This window comes from Nyctereutes procyonoides, unplaced genomic scaffold (assembly GCF_905146905.1).
Source record: "Nyctereutes procyonoides isolate TBG_1078 unplaced genomic scaffold, NYPRO_anot_genome, whole genome shotgun sequence".
NCBI lineage: Eukaryota > Metazoa > Chordata > Mammalia > Carnivora > Canidae > Nyctereutes > Nyctereutes procyonoides.
The window spans coordinates 1,459,643-1,479,787 of NW_026575028.1; the positions used below are offsets into that span (position 1 = coordinate 1,459,643).

At 43.2% G+C, this 20,145-nt stretch overlaps 1 protein-coding gene across 1 annotated transcript in view; it reads right to left on the reverse strand.

The window, feature by feature from the left end:
- The window catches only part of CACNA1C (calcium voltage-gated channel subunit alpha1 C), a 754,651-nt gene that overhangs the window by 105,753 nt on the left and 628,753 nt on the right, over nucleotides 1–20,145 (reverse strand). The window contains 3 exon segments of the mRNA XM_055315403.1: nucleotides 2,173–2,232; nucleotides 3,408–3,537; nucleotides 6,565–6,697. Of these exon segments, the coding sequence (XP_055171378.1) occupies nucleotides 2,173–2,232; nucleotides 3,408–3,537; nucleotides 6,565–6,697 (323 nt within the window).

Here is a 20,145-nt window from a genome sequence, read left to right on the forward strand (position 1 = left end):
AAAGCACGCTGAGTCACAAAGGGAGTAGAAGAGGGAGAGGGTGAAAAGAAGGAAGGATCTTATGACAATGCTTGCAAAGAGACCTTTCACTTCTGCTTGCATGGCAACCTTGAAGGAAAAATAGCACCATTGAAATCCACGAGGAGAGCTCTGTGGAGTAATCCTGAGAACTGGTACTCAGAGCTTTTCTTGTCCTGGGAAGGAGTTTTGGGTATTTGTGTGTCTCCCTGGGTCTGAAGACCAGGAGAACTCAGCTCACCATGGAAAGAGGGTTTTTTTTTTAAATAATAAATTTATTTTTTTAAATAATAAATTTATTTTTTATTGGTGTTCAATTTGCCAACATACAGAATTACACCCAGTGCTCATTCCGTCAAATGCCCCCCTCAGTGCCCGTCATGTAAAGAGGGTTTTACAGAGTATATCTTAATGCAGCCAGGCAGCTCTTGGCTCCCCCCTGACCCCAGGAATCAGGGCCTGGTCAGATCCACTGTCGTTGAGTAGAAGAGAAAACCCAAGGAATACCCTTGGTCACTGGAACCAGGGATAGAAGGTGGGGGTCTGGGAAGCTCAGCTTTTTGGAGATAAAGACACAGTGGAGGCACCCCAATCTGCACCACTCAACTTCTATCTGGATGTGACAGGATGTCATGTGCATTAAAGAGTTGGGTCATGACTTGGGAGTTGCATTAGCGAGGAAGGGTGTGTCTATAGGCTGGCTGTGGCACATGGTCAAGTGTGGACAGTGGCTTGCAGCGGCCCCAGGAAGGGGGAAAAGGGAGCCTGGACTCCTTGGGAGGAGGAGTCTTAGGTCATCATCCAGGAAGAAGACACCAAACTGAAGCATATGCTTTAGAGCCTACAGCCCTTCTGTTCACACTAATGGTAAAATATATTCTGTGGTTCTGAGGAGGCAGCAAATGCTGAAATGCACTTTTCCCGGGTCTCAGAACTCACACCCTGAGTCTCAGATGGGGTGGCTTGACTATGCATTATTTTAGAGGCTCAGAAGTATGCCAGAAAACTTAGAAATAATAAAATAAATATAAATATTATAGTAATGATAAATTCATATAAGTAATAAAGTGAAACTTAGAAAACAATCTCTCTCATTCCCATACTTTTAGAGGTGGGCTCCACTGAAAGGATATGTCTGCAGTTCTGCAATCATAGCCATCAGACCCTGGGGCGGCCAGCTGCAGGCAGGGCTGGGCTGGTGAGCTCTCAGGACTGGGGCTTGGGAACTGGGTGCTCCAGTTTCTTTCAGCTCTTGGTTCTCCCCTGTGCTCAGCTCTCTAGTACAATTTTCCTTCCTCCATGCTTAGGGCAAAGGGCATTGTAGCAAAGATTTTCAGTAGGAAACTGAGGATTCAGAAGTAATCTACAGTTGTCTGTTAAAAGCCCTCATTGGAAGACTGGTCCCAAATCTTGCATTAGGCCTATGCTTACTATCACACAGGCCCAACTCCGGCCAAGCTCTGGTGCTTGCCACTAATACTGAGGAAGGGATTGACAATTTGTTGACAAATTGACTTTTTGACAAAGTGATTGTCCATGTCCCAGCTTCTCCACTCTTGGAGTTTGAGCAGCATCTCTTCTGGGCAGGACGAGGGAAAGGAGTTCTAAGCAGGGGTCAGTCATCAATTACCGGAGATAGGGTATATGTGGGTGTGTGTGGCTTAGTGGGGGTTGGAGACTGGCACATTGCCAAACCTGGCGATAGGACAGCATCAGTGTTGACACTGTGAGTCATATGCCTCTTCCAGACTGCGAGGAAGCACAGCAATAGGGGTGGGTTTCTTTTGCTTCTGAGCCTGAGCAAAGCACATAGCACAAAGTGAGGGGCACTAATTCTTCCAATCTCAGGACTGAAAGTAAAAAAGAGAGAGTGAAAGAAACAAGAGAGAAGAGAGATAGGCAGATACAGCAGAGATAGATGGGAGAAAGAGACAGAGAGTGCATTGCTCAGATTGCATTACCTTAAGGATAATTTCTAATGTAAAGATACTAGTGAAGACATAGTCTGCATTGCCTAGGATCTGAAAAATAAGCACAATTGGATTAGTGGCTCTGAGAGTGAACTTGACACCAACAGAAGCATGTGTGTTAGCGACAGAGAGCTAGTGCCGGCTCCTAGAGGATGGGAAGAGGAGAGAGGGGTTGGGGCTTTACCTTCAGAGCAATTTCAATGGTGAAAATGGTAGTGAAAACAATGTCAAAATAAAACAGAATCTGCAAAACAAAAAGAAACAGGGTGGGGATGGGGTGGGAAGGGAGGGAAGCAGGCTGGAAGGAGAGTTCAGCTCCAGAACCACACTACACATCACATCAGCTTTCCCACATGGAGACATATGGAAGTGAGTTAGGAGATGAGTAGTATATATACACAACATTGGATCCTGAAGCAGGGCTGGCCTCAGGCAGCTTAGTGGCTCCAGATGAAGTCCCCCGACTGTGAGGGGGAGCCTCCAGGGCAGGACTCAACTGGTCCTGGGTCTGGGCAGCATTTGGTTGGATGCTTTTATCATTAATCCAATTTACTTACAAACTCCAATCAGACCACTGGGATGTGTGTCAAAAAGACAGAGAGTAGGGTTTGCTTTTTATTGCAGGAAAATGCCAAATGCTTAACTCACATTGGTGTGACTCAGCTAGCTTCTCATGTTGGTGGAAATCCTGGCGTGTTCTTTGGGGCATGGGAGGGAGCATCTTCCAGGTGAGGACTGCCTAGGCTTGGGGCAGACTACATGGTCTCATCCACCAGACGATGGATCAGAGCTAGGGCCAACATCTTTCTAAGAAAACTCTGGATCAAGCAGGCTGCAGGACCACCAAGTTGTTTGGCATGGGTAAGGCTTTAGGTTGGTGGACTCCTCTTCATGCCCACCTGGTTGGGATTTTTACAAAGTTTTAAGGCTTCGAGATATAACAATTCTTACTCTAGCCTTTAATGTGGTTCACCAGAGCCTTGGGTGGGTCTCCAAATTTAGTTTTCTCCTCTACACAAGGTCATTGAAGCTCTCCTTTATATAAGGTCAGCCTCACCATTGGCACCTGTTTGCCAAGGCTCCCCCTGTGTCCCTCAGGGTTTATTGGGAGCAATGCTGGAAGTCAGTGGCTACTTTTTTCTTACTAAGCATACAAGGAATCAGAGCTTTCATGGAAACATGCGCAGGACAATGAGAGTCCTAAACTTTGCCAATCAGGCCAGCCTGAGGCATTTGGTACATATTCTCTTATTTGTTTTTGATGGTTTCTACCAAAGCCTTAGTGTCTTCAAGAATGTTTATTGTGCATCTGATTATAATATTTGGAATTGGGATCCTGATTGAGGTCAGTAGCAGAGCTGTGGGCCCAGTCCCATTCCCGGGAGGAAGAGGTGCAGGGGAAAAAAACGGAATGCGTACATGGTTCCTGAAGGAGGTGTGCTGGACAGGATCTTCAGCTGCCAGGGAAATGCTGCTGAGCAGAATGAAGAAGAGGATCAGGTTGGTGAAGATCGTGTCATTGACAATGCGGTGGCACTGGAGGCGAAATCTGCATGGGGTGGAAGAGAGGACAGAAGCATGTCAGGAAGGCAAGGAAAGCAGCTCCCAGGTCTCTGGAACTCATCACTCCTCTCAGCTTGTGAAAGGTGCTTGTTAGTTTGGGGATGGGCTTTTTACCCGATGTCTTACTGCTGCTGGGTAATGACAACCATATCTCACTCCCCTCCATGCCCCTCACTGTGAGGCACATCTGCACAGAACTTTTCAGTTCTAAAGCACTTTCATAGGCAGTAAGTTTTTGACATTTTGGTGGGTTACATCTGAGACTGGTGAATCCCCAAATTTTCATATACTTCTGTAACATTAACAACTGGCTTTTTTTGGGGGGACTTCTTTGTCACGTCATTAAAAAATCATTTTATAAGATTTTCATATTTTTATGTATAGGGAATGACAGAGCCACTCAGAGATGTGGATGGTGGGAAGCCAGCTAAACCTACATTCTGGCTAGGCAATTTGTTCCTGTGTAATAGCTTCAAGGCATGCCATTCAATTCTACACTTCAGCATAATTACAAAGAACTACATATATGGACTTCTGAGCACTCACTGACAGTGCCACAAGTGTTAGATCTTTGAATGCCAAGTGTGTCTTATATACTATCTCATACTGGCAGCTTAGGAAGGGGATATGGTGTTATTATCTCCATTTTATACATAAGAACACTGAAGCCTGAGAAGGATAGGCTGGTCTAGAAAGACAGCTTGTAGAGTGGTGTGTGTGTGTGTGTGTGTGTGTGTGTGTGTGTTGGGGTGGTGGGGGTGGGGGTGGTTTCAGGGCTTGAATCCAGGCTTTTAGACTTCTGTTCACAGCATTGTTCATTGACTAAGTGCTCTGAGAGACCCTACTGCTGTGGAAGCAGCAAATCCTGGGAAGGGTAAACCCTTTGAGATAATTCTGGCTTCATTAGAGTTAGGAGGTTTGCAATGATTATCCCTTTCAAACTAACAAATCCACTGACCCAGGGTCTGTGTGATAGTCAGCCAAGAAAGATAGAATTGGCTGAGGATAGATGCCAGTAGTAAAACTGCTATCAGGAAACTGAATTTCAAGCCAGATGTGAGGCAGGACACAGAAGCCTAGGACTGAGCCAACATCCTTTAGAAGCATCTTGAAGAAAGCTTCCCAATCTTAATTTAGATCCACAAGAATCTCACCAATTAAGATGATGTATTGAGGTCACAATCAAAGATCTTTAAGCATACAAGAGGATGGGCCACTAAGATGGTAAATCAGAAGAAACTACAAATAAGTGCTTTAGAACCCCCACCCAAAGACTATGTATTCTGGACATATCAGATAGAGAATGCAGACAGAATATTTAACAGAACAAATGATGAGCATGAAGATGATGAATCAACAAAGGAAGTAGTAGATATAGACAGATGGATCTGGAAAATCAACCATCAAATGGAACTGTTTGAAAGACAAAAGAGTAAATTGATATAAAAATTGGTTTAGGGCACCTGGGAGGCTCAATGGTTGAGCATCTGCCTTTGATTCAGGTCATGATCCCAGGGTCCCGGGATCAAGTCCTACATCAGACTCCCCGCAGGGAGCCTTCTTCTCCCTCTGTCTATGGCTCTGCCTCTCTCCATGTGTCTCTTATTAATAAATAAATAAAATATTTAAAAAATTGGTTTAAACAGTAACATAGACAAAGTTGAAGAGAGAATGAAGAAATTGGAAGATATATCTGAAGAAACTACCCTGAATACCAAAAGAAAGACAAAGAGGTGAAAGATTTGCAAGACACAGTAGGAGATAGGAGGACAGAATGAGAAGGTCTGACATATATTTAATTGGAGTGCCAGAAGGAAGGATTAGAGAGAAAGAGATTATGGATGCAACTTTTTAGGAATTAGAAATTCTTTTTCTAATTTTTACTGTTGTTCAAGAACCAGAGAAAAAGATAAATCCATAACATCCCATGCAGGATAAATGGAAAGAAAAGAATATTTAGATACGTAGTAGTAAACCTAAACATCAAGGCAACAGAAGATGTTCAGATCAGCTGACGATAAGGGGCAGATTATCTATAAAAGAATGATAGTAGGAATGGAACAGTACAGTCTAATATTATGTTTAACTGAGACACAAATTCTATTGACCTAAAATTGTGTACATAGCAAAACTATCTTCCAAGAACAAGAAATGAAAACAATTAGAGATAAACAGAGGCCAAATGACTCTATCATAAGGAACTCTAGGGGCTTCTAAAAAATGTGTTTAGAAAGAAAGAAAATGATGGCAGAATGATGGACTGAGATGTACAAGAAAAATGGTGAATAAGTAAAATGGCAAGTTGTATATTTATATCCAAATCTAGGGCAGCCCAGGTGGCGCAGTGGTTTGGCCCCGCCTGCAGCCCAGGGCGTGATCCTGGAGACCCTGGATCGAGTCCCACGTCAGGCTGCATGGAGCCTGCTCCTCCCTCTGCCTGTGTCTCTGCCTCTCTCTCTCTCTCTCTCTCTCTCTGTCTCTATGAATGAATAAATAAAATCTTAAAGAAAAAAAAAGAATATAAATCTCTAAAAAAAATCCAAATCTACATTGCCTATATAATAATAATAATAATAATAATGATGATGATGATAATATCTAACTTGTTAAGTTGAAAATAAAGATCAAGACTAAAATACCAAGCAATAAGAACATGTGAGGTAGCAGGGCTGAGGGGAGTTAAAATAGTAAAAGCTCCTATTTTGCAGGAGGAGGTTTAGGATACTGCTTAACTTTAGACTTTGTTAAGTTAAATAGACTTAGTAGATCACCAAGTGTAATCACCAAAAGACTACAGAAATAGTTCACACCTGTCAAAAAATGGAGGGAAAAACAGACATTGGTCTACTGATTTGGAATCCAGGATACTTTTCCCTAATCAGTGCCTGTTTACGCAAGTTGTTGGGATCTGGGAAAGTCCCAGGTTCCACTCAGAGATTGGAAGATGCTGGCATCTGCTGTGCTTGTGGCATGGGGAGAGCAGAGTCCCACCTTCCCCACCATTCATACACACCTGTTGTTGGGGCTGAAGATGAAAAACGCACTGGCTTCTGGCATGGGCACTGCCTTTTCCTTAAGGTGCAGCTCAGAGAGTGGTCGTGGGCGGGGGCCCACAGGCATCTCAGGCTCCTCCTCATCCTCTTCTCCTGTAAGAAAAAAAAGCGCACCATTCTAAATAATTCCAGCATTCCCATGAGGTTTTACCACTGTGCTGCCTACTTCCAGATACCTTCCTACTGACCAGAATCAAGACATCATTTGCATCTCTAAAAATGAGGGGTATCAATTAAGACACTGAGCTCTCTCCCTGTGAGTGCTAGAATCTTTGTTAGAGAGACTTTTCTGGCAGGAGATGACATGGGGGGCTATAAGTAGGGTGACTAGTTCAATCCCAGTTTGTCAAGGACTGTCCTGGTTTCTAAACTGAAATTCCCACACCCAGGGGGCTCCTCAGTCCCATGCAGATTCTGATGGTTGGTCATCCTAGTTGTAAAGCACTAGGAAAGGTGATCAGGTAAGATTAGGGCATTGCCAGGTGTACTTGTCCATCTAGGCTGCAGGTAGGGGAATGGGTATGGCTCATAAGCCCTCCAAGCAACCCCATCCTTGAAGGTTCTAGGAGTTTAAAATTAGCACTCCCATTCCCCAAAAATGGTCACATTTACTGCGGACCAAAGGCAAATGGGTTACTTCTTTGCTTGCGAGGTCATTGCTTGTGGTAGGAAACTACTGCATATCCTGTTCTGATCAAATGCATTAAAAAATGTTTGGAAAGGGAATGGGAATGAGAGCATGGGCTCTCCAGCCCATGCCTTGATCCAAATATCGGCTCTGTTTCTTTCTGGCATGTAGTCTCTCTGTGTATCAGTTTCCCCATCTGTAAATAGGCTAATAGTACACACACACCTCAGAGTGGCACCTGGCCTGTAGCAAGTGCTATATAAATGTTAGCTGTTGTTGTTATGATCTCTACCCATGGGAAAGACAGCCTGTAAAGTAGTGCTTAGCATCTTTCTCAGTCTGACCTCTGTCTGCTCTTATTCCCTGACAGATTTTCCACTCACAAACTATTTTCTGAAGGCTCATGGTAGTGGGTTGAATAATGTGCCCCGCAAATTCATGCCTAGCTGGAACTTCAGAATGTGACCTTACTTTGGAAACAGTGCTTTTGCAGATACAGAGTCATGATGAAGTCATACTGGAGTGGGATGGGCCCTAAATCCAATGACTGTTGTCTTTATAAGGAGACCTAGAGACACACATGTGAAGACAGAGACAGTGATGGAGTGATAAGGCTGAAAGCCAAGGAATGCCAAGGACTGCTGGCCACCAGCAGAGATGGGGAAGGGGTGAGAGAGGGTGCTCTCTGGAGCCAGATAAGGGAAGATGGTCATGCCAACACCTGATTTCAGACTTGTAGGCTCCACACTGTGAGAAAATAAATGTTTGCTGTTTTAAGCCATATAGGTCATGGTAATTTGTTATGAAAGCCTCAGGAAATGAATACAGTTGCCATGTGCTTTCTCCTTTCCTTTCCTCATGCTGTCTCCGTATTTCAACTGCCCTCATCTCCCTCTCCACAGAACTAGAAGGACTCCCATGATAGTCAGCATCATTCATCTGGCTCTATCCCCTATCTGGGCTCTTAAGAATGACCTTCCTGTGATCCCAGAGCCCTGTTGGCCTTCTCCATTCACTTGGCACTTAGGACAAAATAGCTTGAATGCCTGATTTTACGTGTACCTGTTCCATCTCTTGATGTGCTGAGAGAGACACTGTGGAGAGAGACACTATGCCCTGCACTCGTTGTCCTTATTTTCTGGTGATGATTACACGTTCACACCAATATTTACTTTATAAGGAAGGGATTTTGTAAAAGAAGAAGGTCAGGTGAAAACCAGCTGTTGGAAGTTTATCTCTTGGACCAGCTATGTCTCTGCATGCTCTCTCTTCTTCTGGTTAAAATGAAGGTAGGTGGTGCAGAGAAAAAAAAATGCGATATAGAAAGTGGTTCTTTATCAAAGCAAGAAGCATTTAGAGACCCAAGGCTTTTTTGGAGGACCAGCAGAATACAGGCGTAAATCAGTTTTTCCCTTGGAGTAATTAGAGCTGATCAGCAAAGCAATTCATATTTTTAGCAGGAGAGAGGTGTGAGATGAAAAATTGTTGTCAGGCCACGGGTTGAAGCTTTCTAACAAAAGCCTGGTAGGTAAAAGAAAGGCAGAGTCCCTAGTGAAGCAAAATATATAAAACTGGAGTTGGCCTAAATCACAATATCTTAAATTCCTGCCCGTTTGTATTCTTTTCACTTTTGCTCTCAATGACCCAACACTTTCTTATTAATGATAATTTGGTAACAGGTATTTCAGTACTTATTTTAATCATTCATGTTCATAGAAAAACATATTTACTAGCTTTGTGGTTTTCTGAGTTCCTGGTGAAGAGTTTTGCATGCTCTTTCATCAGCAATAGCCTGCCTCTCTGTTTATGAAGCTCTACCCGGATTTGCATTCCTGGGAGAATCAAGTCAGTTGATCCATTCAGACACAAGCCAGCTGAATTCCAGGCATAATGCTTAAGGAAACCACTTTTATTTTTTTTTTAAATTTTTATTTATTTATGATAGTCACAGAGAGAGAGAGAGGCAGAGACACAGGCAGAGGGAGAAGCAGGCTTCATGCACCGGGAGCCCGACGTGGGACTCGATCCGGAGTCTCCAGGATCGCGCCCTGGGCCAAAGGCAGGCGCCAAACCGCTGCGCCACCCAGGGGTCCCAGGAAACCACTTTTAAAGGACAAATCCAAATTTGTAAAGGGCCAGAAATCTGACAGCTGTCGCCCTTCACATATATGATATATAAGGAGGGAGGCTGACAGAATAAGAAAATCAGGTAAAGTTCTGTTTCGGGGGTTGGCAACTGACCCACCTAGACTCCTGCAACCAGATGCCAGTGGAATCCCTTGGGGATCTTTATTTCTCATCTCCATTCTCAGAGGTTTTGAAAAGCATGGTCAGGAAGATACTGCTGCACTTTGGAGGCACTGCTGCTTTCCAGATGGCAGGCATCAGAGCTCAAAAGTAAAACCATGGTGCAGCCAGATGCCCCACTCTTGGTTCTTGCTGATCCTTGCCCCCACCCCATTTGATACTCATTTTCAGCTCTGTGATTTTGTTCATGGCAGATTCAGATATTCAATTCAAGATATTCAAATAATAGAAATATTATTTCTAACACCTAGTGCCTGCAGCATACTGAACACAAAGCTGTGGTTCCTGCCCTCAAGGGACTCAGAATCTTTAGCGTGGTCCCAGAGTTCCCACCAGGGATCCCATGAGGCACAGTCTTCTAAAGGTAATTCAGACACCAGATTATATCTTCCTCTGAGAACCTTGGGTGATTCTCCATTGCCTCAGCTCAGAACCAAACCTCTTGGGTGGCCTTTCAGGTAATGCCCCACTTGCTCCTGCCTAGTCCCTGTCTTACCCCCTACCTTTCCCCTTCATTCACTTTGCTTCATGCACACAGGCCTCTTTGGATTCCTCCACAGACCATTCTGCCCAAGAGATTCAGCATTTGCTAGCTCTCCACCTAGAAAGCTCTTTCCTCTGACTCATTCAGATTTCAGTCTGAATGTGTCTCCTTAAAGAGACCTTCACGGATCACACAGCCATAGCAGCTCCACACCACTGAGGAGCTCGCTAACATAGCCATTGGCTTCATTATCTCCTTGCTGCTTACTGCTACCTGATATTATTTTTTTAGTTGGCCTCCTTTCTTGCTCATTGCCTGTGTCGCCACTGAAATGTAAGCTCCAGGAGAACAGCAGCCTTCTCTGTCTTGTATCCCCAGCGCCCGGCACACAGAAGGAGCTTCATAGGTAGTTTTTATTTTTTTTTCATTATATCTGTGGCAGAGAGTATTACCTCTGGTTCTTTCTTTTGTTGTAAATTCCTTTTTCTAGTCTTTTTGTCCAGTGAAGAATGACTGTACAAGTGTGCAGAGTCAAAAATATCAATGATGGCCCAAACAAAATACAGACTAGACAATTCTGAATAGTTCAGGAACCAGAAAATGATAGAAAAAATACAAAGAAAAAGAAAAGAAAAATGAGAGAGAGAGAGAGAGAAAGAGAGAGAGAAAGAATGGAGGGGTGGAATGGGTGGTAATGAGAGAATATAATCTCACAGAGTGGATAAAACAGGGTGATCCACTTGATCCTGAGTGTATTTTGTTCTCTGTGTTAAAAGATACTAAATTCTAATGGTATAAAAAAGAAAAATTTATATATATATAATATATATACACACATATATTTACAAAAATAAAATTAAATACAGATAAAGGAAGTCAAAAATGAAGAATATGTTTATAACATGTAATTGTAAAATTAAAAAAAATTTAATATATTTTTTATTGGAGTTCGATTCGCCAACGTATAGCATAACACCCAGTGCTCATCCCATCAAGTGACCCCCTCAGTGCCCATCACCCAATCACCCATCCCCTCATCCACCTCCCCTTCCACTACCCCTTGTTCGTTTCCCAGAGCTAGCAGTCTCTCATGTTCTGTCACCCTCACTGATATTTTCACTTTTTTTCTCTTCTTTCCCCTTTATTCCCTTTGACTATTTTTTATATTCCCCAAATGAATGAGACCATATAATGTTTGTTCTTCTCCGACTGACTTACTTCACTCAGCATAATACCCTCCAGGTCCATCCATGTTGAAGCAAATGGTGGGTATTTGTCGTTTCTAATGGCTGAGTAATATTCCATTGCATATAGAGACCACATCTTCTTTATCCATTCATCTTTCGATGGGCACCGATTCCTTCCACAGTTTGGCTATTGTGGACATTGCTGCTATGAACATTGGGGTGCAGGTGTCCCAGTGTTTCACTGCATCTGTATATTTGGGGTAAATCCGGAGCAGTGCAACTGCTAGCTTGTAAGGCAGTTCTACTTTTAACTCTTTGAGGAACCTCCACACAGTTTTCCAGGTTGGGCTGCACCAGTTCACATTTCCACCAACAGTGCAAGAGGGTTCCCCTGTCTCCGCATCCTCTCCAACATCTGTTGTTTCCTGCCTTGTTAATTTTCCCCATTCTCACTGGTGTGAGGTGGTATCTCATTGTGGTTTTGATTTGTATTTCCCTGATGGCAAGTGATGCGGAGCATTTTCTCATGTGCTCATTGGCCATGTCTATGTTTTCTTTGGTGAAATTTCTGTTCATGTCTTTTGCCCATTTATGATTAGATTATTTGTTTCTTGGGTGTTGAGTTCAATAAATTCTTTATAGATTTTGGATACTAGCCCTTTATCTGATGTGTCATTTGCGATATCTTCTCCCATTCTGTAGGTTGTCTTTTAGCTAGTTGACTGTTTCTTTTGCTGTGCAGAAGCTTTTTATCTTGATTAAGTCCCAATAGTTCAGTTTTCCTTTTGTTTCTTTTGCCTTCATAGATGTCTCTTGCAAGAAGTTACTGTGGCCAAGTTCAAAAAGGGTGTTGCCTGTGTTCTCCTCTAGGATTTTGATGGATTCTTGTCTCACATTTAGATCTTTCATCCATTTGAGTTTATCTTTGTGTATGGTGCAAGATAGTGGCCTAGTTTCATTTTTCTGCATGTGGCTGTCCAATTTTCCCAGCACCATTTATTGAAGAGACTGTCCTTTTTCCAGTGGATAGTCTTTCCTGCTTTGTGGAATATTAGTTGACCATAGAGTTGATGCCCCATTTCTGGGTTCTGTATTCTGTTCCATTGATCTATGTGTCTGTTTTTGTGCCAATACCACAATGTCTTGATGATCACAGCTTTGTAGTACAACTTGAAATCCGGCATTGTGATGCCCCTGGCTCTGGTTTTCTTTTTCAATACTCCCCTGGCTATTTGGGGTCTTTTCTGATTCCACACAAATCTTAAGATGATTTGTTCCAACTCTCTGAAGAAAGTCCATGGTATTTTGATAGGGATTGCATTGAGTGTAAATTGCCCTGGGGAGCATTGACATTTTCACAATATTAATTCTTCCAGTCCATGAGCATGGAATATTTTTCCATCTCAATTTCTTTCAGAAGCGTTCTGTAGTTTTTAGGGTATAGATCCTTTACCTCTTTGGTTAGGTTTATTTCTAGGTACCTTATGCAATTGTAATTGGGATTGAATTCTTAATTTCCCTTTCTTCAGTTTCATTGTTAGTGTATAGAAATGCCACTGATTTCTGGGCATTGATTTTGTATCCTGCCACACTGCCAAATTGCTGTACGAGTTCTAGCAATCTTGGGGTGGAGTGTTTTGGATTTTCTATATACAGTATCATGTCATCTGCAAAGAGGGAGAGTTTGACTTCCTCTTTGCCAATTTGAATGCCTTTTATTTCTTTTTGTTGTCTGATTGCTGAGGCTAGGACTTCTAGTACTATGTTGAATAGCAGTGGTGAGAGTGGACATCCCTGTCGTGTTCCTGATCTTAGGGGAAAGGCTCCCAGTGTTTCCCCATTGAGAATGATATTTGCTGTGGGCTTTTCGTAGACAGCTTTTAAGATGCTGAGGAATGTTCCCTCTATCCCTACACTGTGAAGAGTTTTGATCAGGAATGGATGCTTTATTTTGTCAAATGCTTTCTCTGCATCTATTGAGAGGATCATGTGTTTTGTTTTTTCTCTTGTTGCTATGATCTATCACCTTGATTGCTTTACAAGTATTGAACCAGCGTTGCATCCCGGGGATAAATCCCACTTGGTAATGGTGAATAATCTTCTTAATGTACTGTTGGATCCTATTGGCTAGTATATTGTTGAGAATTTTTGCATGTGTGTTCATCAGGGATATTGGTCTGTAATTCTCCTTTTTGATGGAGTCTTTGTCTGGTTTTGGAATTAAGGTGATGCTGGCTTCATAAAATGAGTTTGGAAGTATTGCATCCCTTTCTACCTTTCTGAACAGCTTTAGTAGAATAGGTATGGTTTCTTCTTTAAACGTTTGACAGAATTCCCCTGGGAAGCCATCTGGCCCTGGACTTTTGTGTCTTGGGAGGTTTTTGATGACTACTTCAATTTCCTCCCTGGTTATTGGCCCATTCAGGTTTTCTATTTATTTCTGTTCCAGTTTTGGTAATTTATGGTTTTACAGAAATGCATCCATTTCTTCTAGATTGCCTAATTTATTGGTGTAGAGCTGCTTATAATACATTTTTAAAATCTTTTGTATTTCCTCGGTATTAGTTGTGATCTCTCCTTTTTCATTCGTGATTTTATTAATTAGAGTCTTTTCTCTTTTGTTTTTAATAAGGCTGGCCAATGGTTTATCTGTCTTGTTAATTCTTTCAAGGAACCAACTCCTGGTTTTGTTTATCTGTTCTACAGTTCTTCTGTCTCTATTTCATTGAGGTCTGCTCAAATCTTTATTATCTCTCTTCTTCTGCTGGGTGTAGTTTTATTTGCTGTTCTTTCTCCAGTCCCTTTAGGTGCAAGCTTAGCTTGTGTATTTGGGTTTTTCCAATTTTTTTGAGGATGCTTGTATTGCAATGTATTTCCCTCTGAGGACTGCTGTTGCTGTAACCCAAAGATTTTGAACAGTTGTATCTTCATTCTCATTAGTTTCCATGAATCTTTTTAATTCTTCTCTAATTTCCTGGTTGACCCTTTCAACTTTTAGCAGGATGGTCTTTAACCTCCACGTGTTTGAGTTTCTACCAAATTTCCTCTTGTGATTGAGTTCAAGTTTCAAAGCATTATGGTCTGAAAATATGCAGGGGACAATCCCAATATTCTGGTATTGGTTGAGACCTCATTTGTGACCCAGTATGTGGTCTATTCTGGAGAAAGTTCCATGTGCACTTGAGAAGAATGTGTATTCAGTTGCATTTGGATGTAAAGTTCTGTTAATATCTGTGAAATCCATCTGGTCCAGTGTATCATTTAAAGCTCTTGTTTCTGTGGAGATGTTGTGCTTAGAAGATCTGTCATTTGCAGAAAGTGCCGTGTTGAAGTCTCCCAGTATTAGTGTATTATTATCTAGGTATGTCTTTACTTTGGTTATTAATTGATTAATATAGTTGGCAGCTCCCACATTAGGGGCATGAATATTCATGATTGTCAGGTCCTCTTGTTGAATAGATCCTTTAAGTATGGTATAGTGTCCCTCTTCATCTCTTACTACAATCTTTCTCTAAAGTCTAAACTTTAATTTATCTGATATAAGGATGGCTACCCCTGCTTTCTTTTGAAGACCGTTGGAATGGTAAATGGTTCTCCAACCTTTCATTTTCAGGCTGTAGGTGTCCTTAGGTCTAAAATGAGTCTCTTGTAGACAGCAAATAGATGGGTCCTGCTTTTTTATTCAGTCTGAAACCCTGCATCTTTTGATGGGATCATTTAGCCCATTCATGTTCAGAGTTACTATTGAAAGATATAAATTTAGTGTCATCATAATACCTATTCAGTCCCTGTCTTTGTGGATTAATTCTTTGGGCGTCCTCTTTCTTTTACAGAGTCCCCCTTAGTATCTCTTGCAGAGCTGGTTTGGTGGTCACATATTCTTTCAGTTTCTGCCTATCTTGGAAGTTCTTTATGTCTCTTTCTATTCTGAATGAGAGCCTTGCTGGATAAAGTATTCTTGGCTGCAGGTTCTTCTCATTTAGGACCCTGAATATGTCCTGCCAGCCCTTTCTGGCCTGCCAGGTCTCTGGAGAGGTCTGCTGTTAATCTAATATTCTTCCCCATATAAGTTAGGGATCTCTTGTCTCTTGATGCTTTAAAGATTTTCTCTTTATCTTTGGAATTTGCAAGTTTCATTATTAAATGTCAAGGTGTTGAATGGTTTTTATTGATTTTAGGGGGGGACCTCTCTATCTTCTGGATCTGAATTCCTGTTGCCCTCCTCAAATTAGGGAAGTCTCAGCTATGATTTGTTCAAATATGCTTTCTGGTCCTCTGTCCCTCTCGGCGCCCTCTGGAACCCCAAATAAACGTAGATTTTTCCTTCTGAGGCTGTCATTTATTTCCCTTAACCTTTCCTCATGGTCTTTTAATTGTTTTTCTCTTTTTTCCTCAGCTTACTTCCTTGCCATCAACTTGTCTTCTATGTCACTCATTCTTTCTTCTACCTCATTAACCCTTCTCCTTAGGACCTCCAGTTTGGATTGCATCTCATTTAATTGATTTTTAAAATCTGCCTGATTAGACCTAAATTCTACAGTCATGAAGTCTCTTGAATCTGCTTTTTTCCAGAGCCACCAGTAGCTTTGTTTTATTCATTCATTCATTCATGAATAACACAGAGAGAGGCAGAGACACAGGCAGAGGGAGAAGCAGGTTCCATGCAGGGAGCCCAATGTGGGGCTCGATCCCAGGTCCCCAGGATCACGTCCCAAGTTGAAGGCGGGCGCTGAATCACTGGGCTACTTGGGATCCCCCACCAGTAGCTTTATAATTGTGCTTCTGAATTGGCTTTCTGACATCAAATTGTATTCCAAAATCTATAGCTCTATGGCAGAGAGTACTGTGTCTGATTCTTTCTTTTATGGTGAGTTCTTCTTTCTAGTCATTTTGCTCAGTGCAGAGTGGATACAAACGAGTTGTACTTGTTAGAAGTGCAAACTCTTGTTTCTGTAGCGCTCCAGCTGTTCTCTCTTTAAATCTCAGGTTGGATTCATAGGTTTCAGGATGATTGGAAAGTTATCTAGGTAAGTTGGTGGGGACAGGTGATTTGGGGACCCTACGCCTCCACCATCTTGCCCCACCCCCCTCATAGGTAGTTATTAAGTGAATGAATACCTCCACGGTTTCTTCCAGCTCCCTGTCTATGACAACAGTACGGTCCTGAAATAACTTCTGTCCTCTCCAATGTCCCAAATGCAAAGCCCGGCCCAGCCTACCCTTCTTCATAAAGGCTGGATGTCTCTCCCTGCTCTCACCTCACTGCTCTGTTCTTGCTGGAACCTCCAGCAAGCAGTTCAAGCACCCTGCCCCCACAGCACTTGGTGTTGTCCTGTGAATTCTCTGGTGTCATTGGCATTTCTTTTTCAGGTATCCTTCTTAATTCTAAGTCCTTAATGACTCTTAATATCTCTATGTTCACTCTAATAAATGAATTGATTAAATAAAAGCACAACCTTGGCACCCTGCCTGGGTGAGTAGATATTTCTAAAATGTAGTGTATACCAAGCTGGGGGATGGGGGCATGCTCAAACAACGGCTGAACTTTGGGGATTAAACAGGGAGGGAAGGACTGATGTGCCACTGCTGGCTTGTTGGTACTTTGTGCAAATCAGAAACAGGCCCCTCCGCTGGGTGTTCATAGGAGGGCAGAGGCCCTGGCTCAAGGAGTACAGGCTGGAGCTGAGCCCCACTCAGACACTTCGGCACAAACCTTTGGGTGCAACCTGGACAAGCAAGCACAGCAGCCTGGGCAGGGGGATGACGTCAGGGGGTGGGTGGGTGATATAGGGGCAGAGTAGGAAGCCTGAGGGGGAAGTAGGGGCAGGAAGAGATATGAGATATGAGAGGATTCTCCAGCCTGCCCCTTTTCTCTCTGGAAGTCTGGCCATAAGTGGGGCAGGTGCATTGCTTGCCAGCGCTGCCTCCCAAGGGGCATCTATGTGAGGTTGGCACAGCAGAGGCCAGATGCCCAGAGGCTGCAAAGGGCAGGGTTGGTAGGATGATGGTAGATCAGGTTCTCTGCCTTCTATGGTTCAGAAGAAAGAAGAGCAAGTGGGAATGAGAAGTTGACAAGAACAGAGACAGCAGGCCAAGTGATCCTGGGAGGAGTTCTTTGGGGACTTCTGCTGCACCTGGTGTTAAGGTTCAGGGGGGTGACCTGCAGAGGCAGGGGAAGGAGGAGCTGGGAGGCAGAGGCTGGTCCCGTGGAGGAAGGGGGGCATATGGAACCATGAGCTTTAAGGGCATACCACCACTGGGTGAGAAAATGGAAAGCAGGGACAGTGAACAAATGGGGGGCTGTTGGTGCTGGTTCTCAAGGCCCGAGTGTGGGGGTGGGCTGAGCAGGACAGCTTCATTATCTACGGACCACAGGTCCCAACACTGGTGTGCTAGATGCCTGGAACCAAGAGAAACCAGGGTAGGTCTGGGTCTGCAGGAGGCTAGAGAAGGGTGGCCACACGACCGGGGAAGGGAAACCACAAAAACCCGAAGAATCCTGAGAAATCAGCAGACTGTGAGAATAGCTTTTCAATTTAAAAGCAAAACCATCCTAAGAATCCTCAAAGCTGAGGCAACAGAAAGACTTTTCTATCGTGGCTAATATGGTGACAATGTCCTCGTTATTATTTTTTCCCTTGACCTGCTTCTCTTTGATTTCAAAGGGCAACAAAGGAGAGAAAAGGCATGACTATATTTAGAATGATGAAACCAGAGATTCTTGTCGTGGGTGTGGCTGCCCCACTGCCTGGTACAAGCAGCAGGCCTGGGCTACCTACAACTGGGTGCCTATGTGAAAGGACCCTCAAATCCTCCCTCTGCCCCCTGTGCTGTGTGCAGGCTGGCTCTGCTTGGGGCCCAGAGGGATTCCTTTTCTTTCTTTCTTTCTTTCTTTCTTTCTTTCTTTCTTTCTTTCTTTCTTTCTTCTTTCTTTCTTTCTTTCTTTCTTTCTTTCTTTCTTTCTTTCTTTCTTTCTTTCTTTCTTTCTTCTTTCTTCCTTCCTTGTTTTTATTGAAGTTCAATTTACCAACATATAACATCCAGTGCTCATCCCATCAAGTGCCTCCTTAGAGCCCATCAATCACCCAGTCACCCCATCCCCCTGCCCATCTCCCCTTCCACAATCTGTTGTTTCTTTCCCAGCATTAGGAGTCTCTCACGGTTTGTCTCCCTCTAATTTTTCCCACTCAGTTCCCCTCCTTTCCCCTATAATCCCTTTCACTATTTCTTATATTCCCCATATGAGTGAAACCATATGATGATTGTCCTTCTCCAACTGACTTATTTTACTCAGCATAATACCCTCCAGTTCCATCCATGTCGAAGCAAATGGTGGGTATTCATCTCTTCAAATGGCTGAGTAATATTCCATTGCATATAAAGAACACATCTTCTTTATCCATTCATCTGTCGAAGGACATCGAGGCTCCTTCCACAGTTTGGCTATTGTGGACATTGCTGCTATGAACATTGGGGTGCAGGTGTCCCAGTGTTCCACTACATCTGTATCTTTTGGGTAAATCCCCAGTAGTGCAATTGCTGGGTCATAGGGTAGCTCTGTTTTTAACTCTTTGATGAACCTCCACACAGTTTTTCAGAGTGGCTGCACCAGTTCACATCCTCCCCCAACAGTAAAAGAGGGTTCCCCCGTCTCCACATGCTCTCCAACATTTGTTGTTTCCTGCCTTGTTAATTTTCCCCATTCTCACTGGTGTGAGGTGGTATCTCATTGTGGTTTTGATGTGTGTTTCCCTGATGGCAAGTGATGCAGAGCATTTTCTCATGTGCATGTTAGCCACGTCTATGTCTTCTTTGGTGAAATTGCTGTTCATGTCTTTTGCCCATTTCATGACTAGATTGTTTCTTGGTTATAGTTTGATAAATTCTTTATAGATTTTTAGATACTATCTGATATGTCATTTGCGATATCTTCTCCCATTCTGTAGGTTGTCTTTTAGTTTTGTTTTGTTGACTGTTTCTTTTGCTGTGCAGAAGCTTTTTATCTTAAGTCCCAATAGTTCAGTTTTGCTTTTGTTTCCCTTGCCTTCATAGATGTCTCTTGCAAGAAGTTGCTGTGGCCAAGTTCAAAACGCTTGGTTGTGCTGCTCCCTCCCGCCCAGCAGCCCAGAGACCAGCAGCCCAGAGACGGATGGGGTCTGTGGTCACCGTCCCCACGCTGCATGCCAGGTGGCTGGACTGCCTTGTGGGAGCCACGGCCCTCAGGAACCTCACTGCTGCTTCTGGGTGCTGAGCCCGCCCTGGACCCAGCACGAGCTGCCTCCGGCGGGGGATGGGAGGCCACAGGGAGGCCCGCAGGTGGCCGGTGACAGTGGTCCTGGGTCAGGTCTCTGGCCTCCTGGCACTGTGCTGTCACCGTGCCTCACGGGTGGCCATGAGGCCTCTGTCTGTGAGCACATCCCCTGCAGCAGGGAGCCAGTCGCTATTTGATGTTGGGCGTTTTTAAAAATTAAAGGTGTTTGAGCAAAACAAAACAAAACAAAACAAAACAAAACAAAACAAAACACAAGCCTGTGTTCTCCTCTATGATTTTGATGGATTCTTGTCTCACATTTAGATCTTTCATCCATTTGAGTTTATCTTTGTGTCTGGTGTAAGAGAATGAATGGTCTAGTTTCATTTTTCTGCATGTGGCTGTCCAATTTTCCTAGCATCATTTATTGAAGAGATTGTCCTCTTTCCCTCTATCCCTACACTCTGAAGTGTTTTGATCAGGAATGGATGCTGTATTTTGTCAAATGCTTTCTCTGCATCTATTGAGAGGATCATGTGGTTTTGTTTTTTCTCTTATTGATGTGATCTATCACATTGATTGTTTTACAAGTATTGAACCACCTTTGTATCCTGGGGATAAATCCCACTTGGCTGTGGTGAATAATATTCTTAATGCATTGTTGGATCCTATTGGCTAGTTTCT